Source organism: Lampetra planeri, chromosome 47 (assembly GCF_965212315.1).
Source record: "Lampetra planeri chromosome 47, kcLamPlan1.2.h2, whole genome shotgun sequence".
Lineage (NCBI taxonomy): Eukaryota > Metazoa > Chordata > Hyperoartia > Petromyzontiformes > Petromyzontidae > Lampetra > Lampetra planeri.
Genome location: NC_136153.1, coordinates 2,186,440 through 2,210,434, shown reverse-complemented (window position 1 = coordinate 2,210,434; position 23,995 = coordinate 2,186,440). Strand labels below are relative to the sequence as shown.

Below are 23,995 nucleotides of genomic sequence, written 5' to 3'. Positions count from 1 at the left end.
AGATACACACAAACCATAATTCTTTGGAGAAGTTGTAAGTATTATATCTAGCAGCGAGGGCTTTTTCTAGAATTTGTATTTCACTGGGACAAGAAGGTTATGTTCTCAGGTTAATGGCAGAGGTTAAAAGATTTAAGGTACATGGTAATGGATTTTGGATCCAGTTCAATTTCTAATATCAAATTTTGTAGCTTCAAACCTATTAGACTTCTTACATTTAAGTGTGTACATACGTATGGTGTTAGTAAAGTAGGAGGAAAAGTAAACGGTTAAATGGCAGAAATGTATATTGGACTTGCTTCTATTCCACTCATAGGACAGAAATCATTTTCTGCCTATTACAATTATCTTAAATCTCTGCCACAAACCTAAAGTGATCTAAAGTACTTACGTGGCCTATATTGAAGTTTAAATGTATGCAAAACAACTCATCAGTGAAAACTTTATTGTGCGTAACCTCCTAAACAAACAAGAAAAATTAAGGACTCAGCGGATCAAAACTGTGAACAACCCAGGAGCAAACAAACATTCAGTTTCCATTTCATTTATTAGGTATAACCCTGTGAGCCATGCGGCTCTTGACTCGGTTGCAACCGCAAGAAAACAAAAACATGAACATCACCAGAAATGGAATGAATGTGAACAATGGCGACTTATGTGACCAGGCAGATGGCAGAACTGTGCAATCTCTCCGTCTGCGCCACACTGCTCCTATTCGTTACTTGTCGAGTCTAATTCCTAATTCGGTACCTTATAAATGTGTGTGGTGTGTGTGATGATCCCACCCAGGATGGTCCGGTAACAAATGCTTTAATAACAATGAAAAACGCGAACAACAGTAGCGCACGGCTCACTCCCAACTCACACCATAGTTCTGCCTTCACTGACTAAAGAAATGCTGGTAAGAAAACGCCTGCACCTACTTTAGCACGTTGGTAATTGTAAGTTGTCTTACACTTGCGACCAGTATTTGCCCGAACTGTCTACCCATACTAATGAGGAGATATTTACGATGGATGTGTGGAATGCGTGTTATCAACCACAACAACAAAAATACTTACATTTGGAAGTTGATGGTCACCACCATTCCTTGCGGCACCGAGATTTCCCAGTTGCACGTTTCCCCCATGTAGTAGGAGTACATGAACTGGCCGAGCGACGCGTTCAGGGCTTGGCCGCAGCTGCTCGGAGACTCCGTAATGTCGAACCAAGGCTCCGTCGTGTTGAACGGAGGCCACATGCCGCTCGTGGTGTAATTCAATCCGGGGTAGGTCGTGGTGGCGAACGTCAGGTTGTGGCCAGGCATACCTGATTAAGACGGCGGTGGGGCAAAGGGGTTTGTGGAGAGTTAACTCGCCCGGAGGTTATGCAATTTAACGCTCGCGTTGTGCATTGTGAGACAATGTACATTCGTGCGTCATGTTAGACAGCACCGTCGAGGTGCGGCCTTCTGGAAGACTTTGTCACTTGTGGTTAGGCCTCGGCAATGCAAGGTAAAAGGTAAAAACAACGAGCCTACCTTTACCCTACCTTCTACCTTACCACAATACAATCACTCTATCCTACCTTTTACCCTTTAGCAGGTAAGGTCAAATGTAAAAGGTAAAAAGCAACGAGCCTACCTTTACCCTTACCCCATACAAATTACCTGATTACAGGGTAATTACTGGGGTACTACACATTAAAAAGTTTTATAACGGTAAATGCGAGGTAGAGCACTTTATACATATAGAATATTCTCGATTCCAATTTTATACGCTTTCTTTGAACTCACTCTGTCGTTGTCGTTGTTGTCGTATCCTCAAATCTTGTAACTCATTTTAACCCACTTCCCAAATGTGGTATCGACTGCAAACTTGGTATACTTACGTCATACTGATGACAACACTATATTCCAGAGGTGGGACAAAGTCATTGTTATGCAAGTCCAAGTCGAGTCGCAAGTCATCAAATTCATGACTCGAGTCTGACTCGAGTCCAAGTCACATGACTCGAGTCCACATCTCATAGGTGGGACAAAGTCATTGTTATGCAAGTCCAAGTCGAGTCGCAAGTCATAAAATTCATGACTCGAGTCTGACTCGAGTCCAAGTCACATGACTCGAGTCCACACCTCTGCTATATTCTATCAAAAAAAAAAGTTTTTAAACATTATTTTTATATGTTATGTTTCGGCTTGGGTCTAATTGTCCACGGTCAACTGACGTTGGCTGTAATTGGCCACGGTCCCTTACGCTATGGCAAGCTTCGGGGCCACTTCCTGGAGTCGTGGAGTTCTGCCATTACTCGTACATTTCATAAAAGCGTGTTTTTTTTATATTACTTATTAAATGGAGGGCACGGACTGTGCCACGGAGCTTTTAGCGGTAAACAAGGTACCGTATTTACCGGGTAAAACTTTGCGCTACCTTTACCCTACCAGGTAATTCTTCCGAGCTACCTTTATCCTAACCTTTACCTTACCCTTTGGCATGTCGACACCCGGTAAAAAGGGTAAATTACCTTACCTTGCCGAGGCCTACTTGTGGTTGCACTTGCTGTTCATTAATACAGACTTAATTGTTGCTAACGGACTAACCTCACCGATACATTCCGTGATTGCAAGGTTGGTAAAGTAACCAGAAAGAAAATAAATGGTATTGCCAAACTTTAAGCCAGATAGAGGCATGTGTCCCCTATGTGAAGCCTTGTGATGCTGATGCAAGTGTATTCTAGATGACCTAGGTATCCATCGATTTACGAACGTTCGCTTTAAAAAATTTCGCTTTCAGGCGATTTAAATATTATGGACGCTTTTCGATTAACGAAATCGAATTTTCCACGTTGTTACGAAATTTCACTCGGGCCAAGGGCGCCGTAAGATTATCTAACAAGAAGCCACCCTGGAGACTGCGGCATCATCCACCCGTGACAGAGTCACGGGGTCCACATCGCAGCACGAGTTTTTGGTGAGTTCCCTCAAAAGGTTAATATTTTTTTCAAATGAATTATTATTCAATCGTTTTCGTATTTATGTTCTTTATTTTTAAAAATCTTTGCATTGCGAATTGATGTATTTGTAGGTTAGGAGTAGAGTTAAATTGACTGTCCAAAACACGTCCCCTAATGTTTAGAATTAAATTAGAGGGACTCCTCTACTTACGAACATTCGACTGAGGAACTTTCAGAGATACAAACAAACCTGTTCAGACCGAGTCGTAAGTTCAACCGCTGTGCAATAGATGGCGGTGGTGGCATCTATTACAATTTTTTTTTAGTGTCTAAAGTGATATAGGTGTATCTTTTGACATGCGTAAGAAACACATCTATTTTTTTATTAATGGGAAAAACATTTCAATTTACATTTATTTTTACGTGTGTTTTCTGAAAAACATCCTTTCATAAATCGAGGGATACCTGTACTGACGTTTTCGCTTCATTGCTACTAAACAAAACTATTTAAAACGTTGTATTTGGCGAGGTAAGGCCCACTGAGCTGTATAGCTCTTTTTCAGAAGCGAACTGGCCATCACAAATGATATAGGCCAACCAAGTGGCTTATCACGTGCACATATATAGCAGCCAAATACTCTAAATGCATGTCTCTAAATGTGGAGGGAAAACCCGGAGGACCCGGAGAAAAATCCACACGACCACGGCGAGAGAGACAAGCAAACTCCAAATATACAGCAGGCGTCAGGGTCGGGATCGAACCCACGACCTCCTGGATACCAGGTGAGGTAGCTAACATTTCCCCACTGCGCCGCCCAGCGGCGAGGTCACAAGTTGAGGTGCGCCCTCTCGTACCGTGTTGTGACATCTGGGTGGAGAGGTAATGCAGTCGTAAGCGAACTGCGCCATTGTCTCAGCTACTCGCACGATGGCGGCTTCGTGTCGCAAACGAGGAACATCTAGCTATTGCAACTCATCAAGCTCACGGCAAAAAATTGTCCCCTAACGTGAATCTTGCCGCTGTGGAATTTAGTTTTAGCAGATCGTGGGGGGCACCTCGAATGTTTATCAGTCGGGGTTTAGAAGACGTGGATCAGACGAGTTTCACTGTGCTGTGTAAGAAATGTATCCATAATTGAGGTCCTTTTGGGATAGATCACGTATATATAAATGTGTCGTTAAACTCGCCACCACCCGACACAGCCAATTAGTAAGATGTGTTACGTAAACAAAACATGCCAATTAGTTACTAGTTTAGTACTCCGGTGTGTTGGAGAGTAAACCCACAACATTCATAATTCGAGTAATTACAGCAACCCGCCTCATCAGGTGATAGCCAGAATTGTGGACAAATCATCCTCCTGTTTCGGTCTTAAATAGAGGGGTGAATGTGATGTCATAATTACAATGGATATCTTTATTCTTGGTTGGGTTATTCGAATTTAATAAACATACATAATTTATGTACATTGTTAATTTGTAGTGACATAGAATCGGTCACTTAGCAGCATAGCGCTTGTTGCTGGCAGGGAAGGGATCTGCAGTTATAGCAGCCCTGACTGACAGCAAGTCACGTGATAGACCAGAGAGAGGCATGTAGGGGAAACGTTACAGAAGGGGCACGTGGGGGAAGCCTGGGAACCTGCTGGTAGGTTCTAGAAAGGGGGCGTGGCTGGGGCGAAGCGAGGCCGTGCTGGGAGGATAAAAGAAGGGGGGGGGCGAGCGGGAGCTCGGGGCTGTCGTTTGGAGTGGGATCCCGTCGTGCGGCTGGAGTCTTCGTCGCCATCTACGTCTTCACCATCTCGTCGTCGTCAGTCAGGCAGTCTGCCAGCTCTCCTGACGGGGAGCTGTAGTTACCAAGTGTGAACTGTTAAGGCTGTTAATAAACAGAGCGCCTCTGAGTCAGTCACTACACATGCAGCATTACACATGTACAGTCTGCCGTTTTGAAATGTAATTCACATTGTTAATCTTGCTTCAGTTTACCAGATGATCCAGGTCGTGATGGTGGTGTTATGGTTGTGCTGATTGTAGCTGATGTCTTGTATACTAGGGAAAACAAATCGAACAATGAACACAAAATGCACATCACTGCCGCGCGTACAAATACTAACCACAATTATCAATTTATTTTCAGTAGTTTACAATAAAGATGACGAATTAATTAATTGATTATATGCACCCGCGATTAAGAATGTGAGGGAAAAAGCGAACCCCCGCCCCCCACCAGATATAGAAGTCAAACTCCGCCTGACAATAATAATTGTATTATTATTACACTTGTTTACCCTATTTCAGGTGGTTCCTACCAAGTTTTTTCACAAGGGGGGAGCGATGTTTGTGATAATTTTTTCCCATGCACCGTTTTAAGTTACATTTATTCATTATTTATCCACGTTCATATTAATGCTTTTGATTTTCATTTCACGTTTATTTATTACAATTGTTTGTTTAAATATTCTAAACGGTGTTTTTAGGGTATAAAAGGACAACTTCAGATTGTCTTGGAACAAATTAAGCACCTTTAACATGCATTTCTTCGATTCGATTAAATGATAATTTCAGTTTTCGTGGAACCAATTAATATCGTTAACCGAGGGAACCCCAGGTATTCCGTTGTAAGAGTTGGGGTGGTTGCCATCCATGGTGGAGTTATAATCTGTTAGCTTACCTTGACATAGAAGAGCCACCACGAGGAGGCTTCCAAGGAACCCCATATCTTGATCGGTGTCTGAAATTGATTCCTTTTATACTCTGTGTTTTACTGAAAAAGATGAGCACGTGTTAATAAATTAGGATACGTTTTAATAATAATAAAAAAAAATACTTACAACTTATTTTCTTTTTGAAAATCCAGTCTGTAGGTCGTGATCCTTCTCTGAATTTGTTAACAAATGAAATAAAATGCGATTGCAAACAGTGGGAGGATATGTTTTATTTGTCACAACGTTAGAGCTAAACAACAATGGTTTTCATGGAAAATAAATCACACGAAATTCGAGTGTCTCCCTGATAATGTAAGCAATGAGGTGCTCAGACCTGTTGGGCAGTCCACAGTGTCTGTAATTCTACAATACCATGACAGGGATAGCAGAAATAACATTTTCATGCATATCGGTACAATTGTACAACTTTGCATTTTTTGTAGGAGGGACAACTGTTTCTTTTGTAATATTCCCCCATTGTTATTCCGATAGTATTACCGTCGGCGTCACGTCATGACGTGAAGAACCCATCAGTCCTCTGGCAGAGCAGCGCGACCCCTTGCATCGGAGAATAGCCCACAGAAGCAGATAATATAGCACTACCTCTTAGATCCCTCTAAGTGACCTCAGGTGAAAATTTTATCAGGTTGCGGTTTCCCACCCGCGTCTGCAATTTCAAAACTGACAGTGATGCTTTCATTCTCAGAGCTCTGGAATTTATGCAGATTACACGCAGAGCCAATCCCATGTAAGAAAGGGTCTTCTTTATCGGGGAGGCAAGGATATGTTTCACTGCATTCGACACGATTTGTACCATTGTGCTGAGTCCAGCGATGCACATGTAACATTTCTACCTTCAGTACACGTAGAATGGATTGAGAGCAAAACCTACAACACATACAAGTACAATCAAACTCCCTATACCACGATGGTGTGGAAGATGCACGTCGCATAATCTATTATCGGTGATGTTATCCGCAAATGTATTCCACTTATCCGCAAAAAGAGATTGAGGATAGTCATACATAGTGGGAAGAATTTGCCACGTGCCTCCACTCATCTGCGAAAAATAGTCTATTTAGATAGAGTAATAAACCCCGGTATATGCCAGGGGGATGCGCTCCAGAAAGGCGCGACGACGAATATCGAAACGACGTAAAATGTAAGGGATTTACGAAGTAGTCGTGGGTGGTGGAGGTTCAAGCCTGGGAGGCGACGGATAACGAGAAAGGAAGGACGGTGCCGTCAGCGACGTTAGTGTGTGGGTTGAGGCGACGCTAATCGGGTGGCGGTGTTAATCATAAAGTGACGATGTATTTTCGAACCGACGTTAAAAGTGGGGAGAGACGTAAATTGGGGTATTACTGTAAGAGGAAGCCATTCCACAATGCAGAATGGGAAAAAAACTGGACATTCCTGGATAATGGTAATAAGGGGTTTGGTGTAATCGGAGTTTACATAGACACTCCAGCTCCCTTGGAGATAACAAGAGTCTTTGGCATGTGCAGAGTTTGCAGGCGGGGCACGGGGTAACGCCCCTCCAAGACTGGACACCTTTATTAATGTATTTTCACGAGCTTACGATTAAGATAAAAAAATTAAATCAATTATATGCACCCGCGATTCCTAATGTGAGAGACAAAGCGAACCCTTGCCCCCCCCCCACAAAATGTATCAAACTACGCCGAAGGTCTTTGGTCATCGTGGAGAGGTTTTCAAGGTGGGAAACCATATTTGGGGTTTATCAACGTAGAATCGCAGATGTGCTGGCTCAGTAACCGGATCCTGGTGGGGGGGAGGTCCATGTGGAGGACGTAACCTGTTCATGATTATTAATGAGGGGGGCTGGTCGATGTGGAGTGACGTCACGCGCGGGACACAGACATCATAGTAGTAAATTCTCATGTATGACAATACAGCACAGGAATCCTTGGATTTGCGAGCGTTCGGTTTCCAAAATTTTGTGTGAACGCAACTGACACATTTTTCGATGAACGACATCGAATTTTCCGCATTGTCACGAAATTTCACTCCAGCCACGCCCGCCGCGAGATCGTCGAACGAGCAGCCACGCGGGAGACTGCGGAATTATCCACCCGCTCAAGAGTCGCCGTGTGTCCCTGCAGTGCAGCAGAAGTGACGACTCCAAGTCGCTTTTCCACGCATTCCAACATTTCAAATCTATTGGTGAATTCCCTGAAAAGATTAATTCAATTTTTAATAAATTAATGTTTTTGTTGAATTTTTGGCTTTGCGAAGTGATAGTGGTGTATAATTGTAGGTTATGAGTAGATTTAAAATGACTGTCCAAAACTCGTCCGTAATTTTTATAATTTAATTACAGGGACTCCTCTATTTACAAACATTCGGCTTAGGGACTTCCAGAGATACTAACAAACCTGTCCGTATGTCTAGTTGCCTGTTCGGACCGAGAATCGTAAGTTCAACCGCCACGCAATATATGGTGGTGGTGTTATCTACATCTGCAGAACGTGAAGAACCAGTGGCATCTACATCTACACGAGATATTCAACTTTTAAAGCCATTCGCCGTGTTTAGTGTACATGTCGTACAGCATGTTTGGAATCGACAGGAGTAAAGTTAAACTTAAGAACAAATCGACTTACGAACAGACCTTTGGAACCCAACTCGTTCGTAAGTGGAGGAATCCCTGTTCAGGAAAAATCTATTCGGATTCAGGAAATGTAGTTTCACGCGTGTTTTTCTTTTTTAAAGAACGCATCCCTTTTCGTAAATCGAGGGATACCTTTTATGTCCAGGAGGTAAATGCCAATGTCGAGGTCTGCTCGCCAAAACAGTGCATCAGCATAGAGAGACCCTGATGGTGGAGTGGATGGAAAATATCTGGAGCTGATAAGAATGATGAGCAGTGGTATTAGCAATGGGGAGGTCTTTGTCTGTAAAGAGACAGCAGCTGCTTCTGATGTGCAAGTCAGGCAGTTGATGATGGATCTCTTGAGCACGTGTAAGCATGCTAATACTATTAGTTTCACACTTTATGCCTTCAGAAACAAATATCTCCTTTTACTAACCAATGCACGAGTTTCAATGTACTATACCTGTATTCCATTTAATTTAATCAGAACCCATCTGTTATTCATAGTTTATTGTTCTTTCAAGTAAGTATAGCTGGTGGGACATTTATTAATTGACATTATTATCACCGACTCTTATATCTCAAGAGAAAGAGCGTACAGGATTATTCGTTTGTGGCATAACACTTACACTCACGACATCAGTGCTTCGCAATCCGGTACTGTCGTTTCAAAATCATGTACGGTGGACATTTCCCTGTGATGCGTCCCTTTCCTTGGCTACGTATGTCTGTTGAACTTCTTTCGGACCGTACGTAGCCAACCATGCTCATCGGAGGTGCGAAGAGAGTTTTAGACCATACCTCCCCACCCTCTCAACTCCCTCGGTCGTAAATGCAGTTGGGCAAATAGACACGGAGACACGTTCAGAGTCACACACAGAGACATGCCACGGACCCCCCCACCCCCCAGAGCCTCACCAGACGTTTTGGGCACATGCTGTTAGCGAGCACCTATTAATAGTATTTGGCTGCTTTCACATTTCCACGCGATAAGCCACTTCTTTGAGCTATAATTTGCGGCCAGTCGCTTCTGAAAAAAGAGCTGCATAGCTCATTGGGCTTTACCTGGTAAAATAACAAAACGTTTGGTTTAAACTAAGGCCGACACGGTATACAAGTGGGTGGCCAGCACCACGCCCAGCCGCCTTCATCTCCCCAGTAGCGATGTTTACACACCGCAACATTTATTCATTTGAGGCTGAGTCGATCTAGGGTAAAGCCCAGGACCGGTTCAGGTAATCGTCACTGATGGTGGCCGTGACTGGGAATTGAACTGGGGTTGCCTGCTTCGGAGCGCAGCACGCTAACCACTGTGCCACCACTCCCCATGGAGACGCATACATAACCATGGAGACATACAAATACACTCACGCAGTTGGGCAAAGTCTTGTCATGGACTTGTGCTCCGCTTGGGTTTTTTTTATTTTCGATGAGATCAGTGCGAGCATGGGTTTTGGAATTCTCCTCTCCCAGGTACAGCACATTGCTACCCACCCACCCCAGTATCACAGTGAGTTGTCGGTTCAGTGTGCCGAGTTGATCGATTAAGCAAGAAAATTAGGGCCATGAAATGAAAAGGTTGGAAAAGAACTCCACAACGTAACTTATAAGGGCCGTGATTTTTTTAAAGGTGTATTTAATTCTCCTGCACTCCTGTAATGTGTCAATATTGACACTTTTGAAAAACTGCTGGGAGTTTTCGGCCGAGTTTTATCATCGTCTGATGCGTATGTGGTGTTTTTTTCGCACAAACCGTGCTAAAAACTCAAAACTTACACCAATTAAGGAATTTTGAGATTAAACAATACACCTTAAGATGTGCTTTAAAAACACGTATGAGGTTTTATCTCTGTTAAGCTTCAGGGTAAACTTAGTTTGACTCGTTTGTATGTTGAACTTCTTTCGCACCGTACGTAGCCAACCGTGCTGTATGTACGTGGATGTATGTTGAACGTCTTTTGCACCGCGATAATCGGAGGTGCGGGGGAAGGACAACAAACTATGGGTCCATACTCTTGGGTTCTTTCGGTAAAGTGACGTAGGTAGAAAAAATAATAGATCAAGACGTTTCGAGTATGGATTCCTGCAGTCACGAAAGCTTCAAATCAAGATTAAACTATGGGTCTCTGTGTGAATCTCTGCGTCTCTGTGTGTGAATAGGGCACGCGGGAAGCAACTGTGTTGAAAGACAAGAAGTGCAAAGCTATTTTAGGGTTTTAAAATTAAGGAGACCTATGTTATTCCACATCACCTCGGCTGCCAGTGAACGTGTTTCAGATGAATGTTGTATGCAAATAAGTGACATGACAGTATTAACATAGAACGTTATTTTTAATTCCGACAAGGTGGCATTCTGACCACAAGTATTGTGGTGAATGCAAACATGATTCCTTGTAAAAGGTTTCAGTTTGGTGTTTTAACATCTTAACACCTGTTTTGTTGCCAGAAAAAGGGGAAAACCTATTCTCAAGGTGGACACAGATATATGCATCCTTTGAAAAAACGCACAGCCTACTCGCGAACAGGATATTTATACACCCTCTGTACCGCATCTTTGTCTGAACACATTCACTTGGGATGTGGTGAATTGGTTTTACGTCAAAAATGAGCTGCACGTGAGATGGATCACCGTCCAGTTACGCTCAGAGTTGAGGTTTGAGAGTCAACTGTAAAAACAGCACCATTACTCACAGCTCATGGTGCCAGTCCGTGACCTTCAAATGCAAACAATTCAATTTTGGAAAATGTTAAATTATATGACCTACTTCTTAAGGGGAGAACCAGCGAGGGTAGTTAAATTGTAACTTGCGATCTAAATGCCCAGTTTGGTATTATTAGTTCCATGGGCAGCAGCATTTTGCGCATACAAGAAGTTATCATGAATGACCAGCAAAGCCATGTGCTGCAGAAGGCAATGCTGAATTTAACAACAGTATGGATTATATCATGAAAAAAGGCAGCGCTCTGCATCAGAACAGGTAGGACGATACTGGCATTGTTCCACAGACGAATAAAATAAAACATTGCCGCTATCGCTGACTAAGCTTTCGTGGATAGGTATGAGTAAAAACTTAACGAAAAATGTGTCACTTTGGAACATGAGTGTATCACATGTCCCCGTCAATATATGGTCCATGAATGTGAAACTAGAAAATATTTTTTTGAAACAAGCACGTAGTTTAAATAGTAACACTTTCACATTTATAAGTTATCTTGTCTGAAACAAGAAGTTTACAGAAATACTTTAAAAATAAACGTCTGGATGTGAATGATGCTTGCATGAGTGAGAGTTTGCTAAATATAAAACAGTGCGACATTCAACAGCAGTGGGTTTATGTCATGATATTATGATGTTCATATAATGATATGATGTGAATACGATGTTATGATGTTGATACGATGTTATGCAGAGATAACAGATAAAGGGAAATGCAATACCAAGGATAGTTGGGGTATTGCACGGAAATTATTTCTGACCTCAATTTTCTATAACGTTTGAGGTGTTGCAGAGTAGATTTCATATATTTTTTATTCAGGTTAAATGGTTCACAGAGCATGTTCTGAACGGTTTTTTGTTTGTTGGGAAAAGGTTAACAGTAAGCATTGTATGTATTTACAAAATCAATTTTAGACAGAAAGTTTAAGAATTATTGAAAGGTGCTTGCTCCAGTATTTGGTCTCTAAACAACGTCAGCGTTTGCATCGACACACAATACATGTTCCCACAAACTCTCACACCAGCACCTCCGATAAGCATGGTTGGCTACGTACGGGGAGATGAAAATTCAAAATGCAAACATACATACAAACATACACTCGGTGTATCCGCAACCAATAGTCCAGTCATCTCTTACAGGCATATCGCTTTAAGTTGTGTCGCATAAACACGCCCAAAAGTGTGAAGTTAGCAAGAAGCTTAAAACACGCTCAGGGCAGCTCTCATCGGCCTGAGTCAACATGGTTGATCGATCCCAGAGGGACGATGAGCCGAGTTGACTTCTCAACTGGGGTATGAACGAATGAACTTTAACTTTGTGAGTCAAGTAGAGCAGCGACCGACACCACGACATTTAAAGTGACCTTAATCAGTATCCCCCCTGTTAGGGCAGTGAAATTCAAACATTCAAAATAGCATGCCATCGTCAGATGTGACATACCTGTCAACCCCGTTTCAGTGCCTACCTTATTACATTATTGGTCACCCTGTGCCCTTATAAATCTCAACGTTCATCCTACAAAGTCCCATCACAAGGGAGAAACACAAACAGAAATATTTTTGCTCATATTGAAACTGCTAAATGCCGTATGGACATGAAAACGCAATTGCCCTGTACACGAATAGGGGGTAAACCGTATGGGTTGACAGCTATGGGGTGAATTTTTCAGATTCGACGGCAAAGCTTCGTAATTTCATGTTTCTTTTAACACTGAGAGTGACCAATAATGGTTCACGAAGCCGAGTCTATATTTTTTTGCGTGAATTAAAACAATGCCATATACCTAAGGCAAAAAGAGACGTCGCATGTATATGGAATAGATTTACAACACAACTTACCAGGCCAGTTGGATGTCAGTCAGACCCGTCACCCTGGAGCTGCTGCTGCTGCCTTAATATACAAGCGAGCCTACCCTTTACGCAAATTCGATGTTGCAGGTTACCAAACACGTATTTCTTGTTTCTCTTGGGGGCCGTCCATAAATGACGTCACGCCATTTTGGACGATTTTTGACCCCCCCTCCCTTCGTCACACGGCGTCACAAAAGTCAGACCCCCCCCTCAAATATAACGTCACAATGCTCTGCCCCCCCCCCCAAAAAAACATTTTTCAAATCACTTTAAACTATTCTCATTGTAGTGCGTATTTAATGTGGCGCTGCACTCTGATGTTGTAGGAGAAAACATTTATTAAAAAGTCTATTTATTTAAGTAGAACGTGTTGTTTATATTTATTTAAAGTTGCGCATTTTTATGTGACGTCACATTTCTCACCCCCCCCTCCCTCGTCACACATTGTCACAAATGTTTGACCCCCCCGCAGGTGCGTGACGTCATTTATGGACGGCCCCATAACAGCAGCGGCCTGTAACCTTTAACCCGTTCTTGTTACCACAGCGTACGAAATACTGTGCAACTTTATATACTGTGCTTGCCTAGGAATACAACTGAGAAAGACCTCTTTAAGAAGTTATTAATAATTACAGAATTTTTATTATTATTAACTCAAACAAGTTTTGAATAAGAACAAAAAACTTTCAACATGAATTCTTAAAATGTTATCCTCTTAAAGAAAACACACGCATGGCTCAAATGTTGAAGGCAATGTGTTGTATTGTTGATATGCGTTCGCAAAAAAGACACTCCACAATTCAAAGATTTTACTCGTACACACACACACTGGTTTTTGTCAATGTAGGTTCATAGTCAAGATCGCATACCTGTCGACCCACACGGTTTACCGCGTATTTTGTAAAGGGAAATTGAGTTTTCAGGTCCATACGGCGTACAGCCGTTTCAATACGGGCATATTATGTTTGTTTGTTTCTTGTTTGTAATGGGACTCTGTAGGATGAACGTTGAGATTTAAAGGACATGGGGTGACCAATAAGGCCTGAATTGGTATGTAATAAGGTAGGCACTGATAAGGGGTTGATAGGTATGCGATCGGCCTCTATGGAGGAGGCTCGTGAAGGACGCTGTTACTGGGCAGTTGGAGGCAGTCGTCCTCCAGCAACAACGGAGGGGCAGAGGAGCGACGCTCACAGTAGGGGGTACAGCTGGTACATCTACCGGTCATCTCAGTCAGCCAACCCATGGCACCTGAGTCTGTCCCGAGACCTGTCAGCGAGCCTGCGACCACTTCATGTGGCCTCAAAGTGCACCTAGCCTGGCACAGGCGCCGTGGTGACGTCACCTTGCATGGTTAATCATTAACGGCGCACATGTTTTTATTTCTAAGTACTATACATTAATCATTAAACGTGGCAAAGATTGTTTATTACAGCAGCTAAATTGTATCCTTATTGCCTTTTCCTGTTTATCAGATACGTTAAGATTAATGTCATTAGCATTGTAAAGTGTTTTCGACTGCCTACTGGAAGATGCACAGTCTGTACATTAAAATTAACGTGTTGCCAATCCGCGTATTTATCGGTCTCCTCACGTTGTAATTCCAATAAAAGTGGGCTCAAACAGGACCCATCGCAAAGAGAGATAACGACAGATGTCCAACAATAATGATGCTACAGTAGCACCTCCGATTAGCACGGTTGGCTACGTACGGTGCGAAAGAAGTTCAACACACAGTGTACATAACATACTCATCCCAGGGAAAATGCCCACCGAGGAGATGGAGCGAATGAATCTGCTCGCGTGAAGGTGCTACCACAGTACTCGGGATCATTGACTACTTTGGGACTGCATAACCGTCAACCCCTTTTCAGTGCCTACCTTTTTACAGACGAATTCAGACCTTATTGGTCACCCGTACCCATATAAATCTCAACGTTCATCCTACAAAGTCCCATCACAAGGGAGAAACACAAACACATAGACATTGTTTTTTGTTGTTGCCCATACTGAAACGGCTGTACGCCGTATGGACCTGAAAACTCTATTTCCCTGTACAAGAATACGGGTTGAAAAGTATGGGACTGTTGGCTGCAGTGCCATGAGGGACACGACACGTGTTGGATCATTAATTATATCGCAGGAATTGAGAGACGGTGGTGGATTGAGGAATGTCCTTCATTCAGAGCGGATGGGACCATAACTGCCGATGATGCATTTGACATGTTATTAAATATATATTTTAATCGTATTATTTGAAAAAAAAAACGTTTATTTTGCATGATTACCCGTCGGAATGCTGTATGTACACACACATTCACACCCGTGAACTGGACCTGAGGCTCTACCCCCGTGTACCCTTAACAGACGTTTTGCATCATGTGCTATGTAGGCCGGCACGGCCAGCACCACGCCCAACCGCCTTTGCATCTCCAGGGCCGATATTTACACACCGCACCAGGTACTCATTTTGCAGCTGAGTCGACCTAGGGGAGACCTAGGACCGATTCAGATAATCGTCACCGGTTCTGGCCGTGAGCGGGAATTGGGTCGCCGAGTCTGTGGTGCAGCGCGCTAACCACTACATTACTGCTCCCACCAGCAACAACAACAATCACCATTCGCCACTAAGTGGCGGTGATGTCACGACAGCGCTTGTGCCAGGCGATGTGCACGTTGAGGCCACGTGAAGTGTCGAATGCCCGCTGGCAGGAGGTCACGGGGCAGACCCAGGTGCCACAGGTCGACTGACTGAAATGAGTGGCCGATGCGCCACCTGTGCCCCCTACTGTGCCAACTTGCTGTGCTTTAGCCACCCGGCACTCCGTTCGTTGTTGTGAGCGTCACTCCTCCGCCCTCTGTTGTTGTTGGAGGGCGACTGCCTCCAAATTCCCAGGAGCATCCTTCACGAGCCTCCTCTACAGAGGCCGATCTTGGCACCGCTGGTATCAGTCATCGGCAAGTTCACTCGGCTCCACATCCGCCTGTACTACATCACTCCATCTCCTTTCCATCCCATGTCGCGCCCGTTTAGCCCGCTCTATCCAGCCGAACAACAGCTGTTTAGGCATGCGGTGGCTGGGCATGTGGGCTACATGACCCAGCCAACGCAGCCTTGCCTGCCGGAGGAGCTCACCGATGAGACTTTGTCCAGATCTTTCAAGGATTTGTGAGCTCCTCACACAATCCAGCCTGGTTAAACCCAGGATGGATCGTAGGCAGGCCAGCCTAAATGTTTCTAACCTGCGAATATGTTCCATTAGGGGAGTCCACGTTTTGCAAGCGTAGAGGAGGGAGGGCATGACTGTGGTTGAGAAGACCTGAAGCTTCGTGTGGAGCAACAGACCAGGTAGCTTCCACACAGCGTTGCGCAACTGATGAAAAGATAATTCCACTCGACTGATTCGGAGTGAGACCTCTGCTGTCAATCCGGAGCCAATCATGAGCACACTGCCCAGGTATGGGAGACTCTCCACTCTCTACACAACTGTCCCATCACCAATTGGGAGTAGTGGCAGATGCATAGTTTTGGTAGGGCTGATGGTAAGGCCCCACCTCTTAGTGGCACGCTCCAGGTCCAGCAGCAGCGCCTCCAACTACTCATCTGAGTGAGCAGAAATTACCAGATCATCAGTATACATACCATGGTTGAGCAATAGGGAGCCATCCCTTGACCGCACCCTGGCATCGATCAGCCTCCCATTGTATCTGTACCGGATAGAAATTCCTCCGGTATAGCTATTGAAGGCTTCACGAACTACGTGGTCGAAATAGATGTTAAATAATGTGGGCGTCAGAGGACATCCCTGTCTCACCCCAAGGTGAACAGGGAATGGCTCCGACTCCTAGCCACGTAGTTTTACCTGGGCCCGCTCACCATCATGAAGGTCCTTAATGATCATGAGCATAGAGTCAGGGACTCCGAAAGCATGAAGAACAACCCAGAGCCCAGGCATACTGATGGTATCATATAGGTCTTGTTGGAATTCCCTACACCTCTGCTGTAGCAGACGGACAGAAAATATGGCATATATGCAGGACTGCCCTTTCCTGAAACCACATTGGGGCTACTCTGAAACCACATTGGGGCAACTAAGATCACATTGGGGCTCCGCAAGACTCTCCTCAGCGTGCCTGGCAAGGCGATGTTGAATAATCCTTGCCAGGACCTTTCCCGGCACACTGAGGGGTGAGATGCCCCTGTAGTTGTTACAGTCTGTGCGGTCCCCCTTTTTAAATAGGGCCCACACCAGGGCCTTCTTTTAATCCTGCGGAACCCATCCAGTGGTCCAGACTGTTGTTATGATGTCATGTAGGGCAGTCTGTGTACAAACGCCACCCTCCCTCAGCATTTTGCTTGGGAGATCATCTCTGCCCGGTGCCTTTCCTGGTCTCAGACTCTGGATCGCCTTCAGTACTACCTCAACAGATGGCACCTCAGCCAGCCACTCACAAGGGGTGACTTCTTCCTCCAATATTTGAGGCACCGCAGCCTCAGCAGGGTCATCCCCACTTCTCCCCTTGATGTTTTCCAGGCTGAGGGATTTCCGTTCCCCCAGGACCTCACAGAAATGTTCAGCAAATCTGCAAACCTGTTCCTGGGAGTCGGAGATTGCTTCACCGTTTTTTCCCCTGATGATGGTAGTAGGTGTGGCAATGCAAGTTACTTTTTTGATGGAATTAAATAGCGACTTGTGATCGCGAGCCACTGAGGCAGATTCCATCTCCTCAGCAACCCGCGACCACCACCCATCCTTGCAGTGCCTCACGGCTCTCTGAACCTCTGAGCGAAGGCTGCGGTAAGCCTCCTCATTCTCTGACGTGGGATGCTGTAGACGATGAGAGTGGGCCTGTTGCTTTTTCTCAGCCAGCCTGAACACCTCCTCTGTCAGCCAGGGTTTCTGGGGAGGTCTGTACCGTGTACCCACTGCAGCCATTGCAGCTGCATGAGTCACAGTCCTAAGCCTCGCCCATTTCCCCTCGACATCAGGAGGAGTGGGGGACGATGCCAGCCCCAGCTGCAAGCAATGATTAAATTCTCGCTTGCAACTTTCATCAGCTAGCTGAGACCAGGCCACTATGGGTTTGAATGGGATCCTGGGTGTACACCTGTAAAGGTGTAATTGGGCGAAGACGCGCATTCCCATGCAGTTAGCCAGTAGTAACGGCCACATGCCAACAGGGGGCAGAAGAGGGGCTGAGCCCCAGTGCTAAGAGACTAAGGCCCATGAGGGCCCAACGGTTACCCTATGGAACGGTATGTTTAAAGGGATATATCCCAGGCCCCAGTAGGGGGGCTGGGAGATGACATCACTCCCAAATCCTTCTGGAAGTTTCGGGAAGGAAGGTGTGGCCGTGGTGGGGCGAGCCACGGCCCTGCATAAAAGCCGGACCCCTGAACGGTCCCATGAGTCGTCGTTCACCCGACGATTTTAAGAGCCTCCAGAAGAGAAGAACCCAACGGGCAGAGCCGTACCCCTGGTGAGGGTCGGCTCGAGCTAACCAGTGAAGATAGAAGAGAACAGCCCAAGGGCAGAGTCATACCCCTGGCTAGGGTCGGCTCTAGCTATACCAGTGAAGACCAAGCATCACCCAAGACAGAGTTAGGTTAGCCAGTGAGAGGCGTATTAGTCTGGAAAGGCAACCTCCATAGTGTATTGGGTGTGAGGGGCCGTTACACACGTCTCTATTTAGCTTCACTGTTAACAGCTTTTCGCGAACAATACTGCATCTGTTTGTGTATGGGGTGGGACGGGTAAATAAGGCTTTGTGTCGTGTATTGTTAACGCTCGGTGAGTTGTGTACTTTTGCCATGTATCACGGACTGCCATAGGCTGTGGGTGGCTATGGTTGTCTTCTCCCCCTGAAACCCTGATTCCCAGCTTGCATTCAAGTACAGCCGACACTGGAACATTTGCCTAAGGCACACTCGGCGAAAGCGTGCGAAGGGATGGTTTTAAGTACGTAGTTTTTTTCAAAAGTTTTCAACAGGCAAGCCCCCCATTTTCACATTATCCGTAAAATGTTTTTGTTGACATGAATTACATCCAAAAATTAGAGATTGCCAGGTCAAGACTCCATAACAAAGGTTTTTTCACGTAAATGTGTCGTTAAACCCGCCACCACCCGACACAACCAATTAGTAAGGTTTGTCACGTCAACAAAACATGCCATTGCATTACTAGTACAACACAAAAGTGTGTTGGAGAGTAAACCCACAACATTTAAAATTCGAGTACGATGTTGCGCCAGTAATTACAACCAACCTTACAATTCAAATCTTACGAATTAGCTGTGTCGGGTTGGTGGCGGGTTTAACGACACATTTATATTTTAAGCGACCTAACCCAAAAAAACCCTCTTATGGATAATATTGTTCGCGAAAGCCTACTACTTCGCGTTAAACTTAAGTGCCTACACGATAACCCTGAACCATACAATGGTGAAACATACCAAATTTACTACATTATTGATTATAATAAACACAATTATTAAACGATATCAGTGTTTTCAAGTAGTATTTTACTTCAACAAGGCAGTTCAATAAAACAAAAAACTGCCCATATTTTGCTGAGAGTAACACCGTTGTTTGTAGATGCATATCCAGGTAGTAAGTTCTAGGCCGTCTTATATAATTTTGGAAATGTATTTGTGGAAAACCCCCCCCATAAAAAAACCCCAGATATGTTACGTTTAGCTGAACTGCCACAGTGGTAACACACCCCTGTGGCGTCACTGCAACATGACTTGGCAGGGCTTGTGACACCGCTCTCTGTGTCACACCACTCGTGATAGGAGCCGTCTGTACCGAGCCAACAGAGGTCGGCGCACACCGAGAGAAACTCACAATCGTGGCATTTGGTCAAACAGCATGCCGCGGTGGCGAGATTGTATCTACCTCGCCTGGTACACAGGAGGTTGTGGGTTCGATCCCAACCATGACGCCTGTATATTTGTAGTTTACATGTTTCTCTACCCGTGATCGTGTGGATTTTTCTTCGGGCCCTCCGGTTTTTTCCTCCACATTTACCTGGTAAAATAATAATAGTAGTTTCGTTCATAGATTTGACAGTATTTTTCATATTTGTAGGAGGAGATAGATACTGCTGCATTGCCATGGCTTGAAATTATGTTGGTGACCACCCAAGCACGCATTTATGATTTTGGTTGCATCTTTCCTCTGAGGGAGATCAATTTCCTTGCTTTATTTGCATCGAGGTGATTATTGAAATTCCCCAAAATACCTGGAGCCCTGGACGAGCTACATTCATAATTTCTGACTCACACATTCTTGGTAACCTGAGCGAACTTCTCTGCCACCTGGCCAACTTATACAGAGCACTTAAAACAATGCTGCATGAAATCTCAATTTTGCTCTGATTAAATTGCATGTCCTCTCATCACCTCTCTTCTCACTCCTATTCCCTTTTTACATGCTATCTGCTCCAGGATTTAAGGAGTCGGCCTCCTCTGAATGGGCAGGGTTACTACTTCTCTGCTGCTCCTGCAACCATGGTATTGAAATCCCTCTCCCACCCATTTGCACAGCCGACATCCTGCCCCTGTTCAAGTCCACGTTTGAGACCCACTGTGGGAATATAGAAATTGACTTCGCACAAACTGGCTCGGTGGTGAGCTCTTCAATAACCTTGCTCGATTCCTTTAAATATGAATCTCAACGAGCTGTACACTAGATTGAAAACTAATTACTCGAAATTAAAACTCATTCATTTGAAACTGCTTTTTGTGCTTAGTTGTCCTTCCCCCGTACCTCCGATGAGAACGTTTGGCTACGTACGGTGCGAAAGAAGTTCAACATACATACAAAACACGGTGCAGAATAAAACTTCAATCTCGATTAAAACATCAATGGGCAAGCTATTGTTTTACCATTTATGTGCGTTGGTGCAAAATATTTTTAGTTTTGTCTAACGAAGTATGTTATCAATTGGTTTGATTTTCAAACGTTTTACTTTTTCCCTCGGAGATACTATCTCGATGGTCCATCACATGGCTAAATAAAGATGCAGTCATTACGGCAACTCGGTGTAGGGAATTCCGCTGTAATATAACGTATACATTAGGGAACAAATTCAATGCAGGCTACTTAAATTTGCATGCGTTAAATTTTAAATCTCTAATTGCGGAAACAAAATTGGGGAAAAAAAGCAACTATGCATGGTCTGTCGTTTGTCCAGCGTGCATTATCATTCTGCTCCTGGTGGTTGGTACGGCGCGCTTTTAAAATAAACACTTTTTTTTATCCGACCCGGTCTTTCTGTCTTTGTGTATGGATGATGTAGATGCAAAGCATTCAGGTGGCGTGGCCTGTGTTGTTGGTGGCATGGCTCATGTCTTTGTTGTTGCTCTGGAGATCGACGACGATCGATGTTGGGTCGCCGCATTGGTCGTGATTTTTCACTCGCCAGAAGTGGGCCACGTGAAGGCTGCCACCTTCCACTCCATTTTTGTTACCATGTTAGGCCCTCTGAGCTATATAGCTATTTTTAGAACACGACCTGGCCACGATTGAATGAAGTGGCTTATCACGTGGAAATGTATCGCAACCAAATACTCTAAACGCCTGTTGATTCTTAATGTGGAGGGTAAAACCGGAGGAGCTGAGGAAAATGTAACGCAACCACGGGGAGAACATACAAACTTCAAATATACAGCAGGTGTCAGGTTCAGGATCGAACCCACAAACTCCTGTATACCAGGCGAGGTAGTTAACATCTCGCCACCATGGCGTATTTTATACTGTGCTGGTTTCCACCGCATTTTGGCACTCCACCACCTCACGCGGTGATCTCCACAGCGTCTGGTAAGTACCGTATGTATTTTTTTTATTTAGTGACTGATTCTTCAGTGTATTAATATTTTATCAGAATATTATGGTTTTTACATTAATATGTGCTTGAAAAAGGTTTTGCTGCATTATTAAGTTAGATTTTATTATGTCTTGGGGCTGAAAAATCTTCCGTAGGAATGCATCTCTGATAATATAATGGAAGCAAATGGAAAAAAACGGTTCGATATACAGAATTTAACTTCCTGGATATTTTTTCAGGAACATATCTGTTGCGCATATTCAGGGATGCTTGTTCCCACGTGTAGAGAATATTGATGAAGTGATCCCATGGAGAAACATAACTTCTTCAGTGTGGAAGTTACACTGAATTCAGATCGGCAGGGATAAGCACCTCAAAATTCTTACATGAGCATGGGAATCCTTGTCTATTATTGTTTATAAACCACCCCTTGTCTGTCGGTTGCATTTACGGTGGCTTTTAGGAAGGGAGTAAGTGCCTCCAAATGGGGAAACCCCCAGAATGCAGACAGTCAATCTAAAACAACACCAACGAACCTCTAATTGTAGGGTGACTCCCAAACGTGTTTTATGTCTGCAGGTCGGTAATGGCGAAATATTATTGCCCTCCCTCGCCTGGTTAAGCATGCAGGAGGTCGTGGGTTCGAGCCTGACTCTGACGGTGCCTGTACCTTTGGAGTTCGCGTGTTCTCCTCCCGTGGTTATCCACGTGGATTTTTCTTCAGGATCCTCTGGTTTTGGCCCCCTCTCCACATTTAGAAAGTTTTTTTTTATATGATTTGACAGCTACTATACATTCTAACATTTTATTTTTAAAAAAACACTTTCTATGAGCTCTCTCATATGTGGCCAGGGTCACATCTGGAAAAGAGCTACATAGCTCAGATGAACAATCGTTTTTTCTGAGTTTACTAATGTCATGGCCACACCTGGGAGATGACCCAAAGATTGTTTTGTCACTGCTAATTCCCCTGGCTTAGCTGCGTATTCTGTTTCATCCCCAGCTAACATCAGTGAGTGACAGTCCTTTGCAGCAGCAGCAGCCCAGTAAATGGGCACTGCGGATAAGGGCAAAACCATCCACGGACAAAGCCCAGTAAAACCGAGGACGAAGAGAGCAGTGCAAGGTATTACTCGGGATCTGTCACACGTTCAATTAGCACGGTTGGCCACATACGGTGCGAAGAAAGAAGTTCAACACACATACATCTGTCCGTGTATTACTGGGGAGAGACCAATGACAAGTCTTTTTAGCAGTAACCTGGGGAAACAGCAAGATAGTTTTACGGTGTATGGATTGAGGCTACAAATGCCATAAAAGATGCCAAAGCGTCTGACTGCTCAAACGAGTATTGGGTGGTGCCCTTTGCTATTGCTGGCCTGATCCAGTTGTAGAAATTCCACATTCCTACGTTGTGGCCCAAGGGTGAAACTAAGAATGACACGCAAGTTTGGAAAATGAAAATACACACAAATAAAGGGAGCCAAGCTTGTGTGCGACCATACTCGAACATTAACGAACATTTATAGATGCTTGTAATGTTAGAATAACTAAAGTAGCAATTTTGAGATTTTAATTATACAAGTATTTTTTGGAAAATCTGGCCAGAATTTCCAATAATTGGATGGAGTCGTTAAGTTCTCGTCTTATTCCAAGTCAACTTAGTCTCACCATCATCATCGCCATCCCGTCATCTCTGCAGGCATCCTTAAATTGAGTACCTTTCAATGAGGCTGCGCCACTTGGAAGGAAGTTAACGACTGATGGTGTGTGTTAAGTTGTACGTCTGCTCTCACCATAGAAATGTGGATTTTCCACCACTGGCTCAAGCCGAACAATAGAGATTGTGTCAACCAAACCTCAATTGCCAGTGGGCGCACTGTTGTTTGTATTGCATTGGAACACTATTTTAATGCATGTGAAAGCAAATCTAGTAATTATTTTGGCAGATATTCAAAATGAAATAATAAATACCGTTCACATATTAAATACTACTGGGTGCAGAAGATTAAGTTGTCATTGAAAGAATCTGTACATTTATTAATCCAGATTACACTTGTAGTTTCGAATAGTTTATGATCCTGACAACATCTTCATTATCTCACGATTGTATACATAGATATTATTACAGAACAGCAAAACCTCTGTTATCGGCACTATTAACCGGTATCAATCATAGATAGCAATACGTATATTCTTTCATGTATCTGGCAAAAATGCGACAGCTATCTGGCGTCTTGCCGCGCGCTTCTCATAGATCCGTCGTTGTTTATGGGAGCTTCGGGACACTGCTGAGTAGTGGTGCTAGCGGCAGTCTGTACTGTACATGCTGTACTATGCTACT

The 23,995-nt window shown here is 44.1% G+C and overlaps 1 protein-coding gene across 1 annotated transcript in view; it reads right to left on the bottom strand.

Annotated features, from left to right (window-relative positions):
* Window positions 1-12,940, bottom strand: part of LOC144733493 (enteropeptidase-like) — a 39,620-nt gene extending 26,680 nt beyond the window's left edge. The window contains exons 1-4 of the mRNA XM_078615420.1: window positions 12,809-12,940; window positions 5,603-5,695; window positions 4,918-4,980; window positions 1,062-1,308 (exon numbers count right to left, since the gene is read on the bottom strand). Of these exons, the coding sequence (XP_078471546.1) occupies window positions 1,062-1,308; window positions 4,918-4,980; window positions 5,603-5,648 (356 nt within the window). The 5' untranslated portion in view covers window positions 5,649-5,695; window positions 12,809-12,940. The remainder of the gene's footprint in view (window positions 1-1,061; window positions 1,309-4,917; window positions 4,981-5,602; window positions 5,696-12,808) is intronic.
* Between the last annotated feature and the right edge of the window lie 11,055 nt (window positions 12,941-23,995).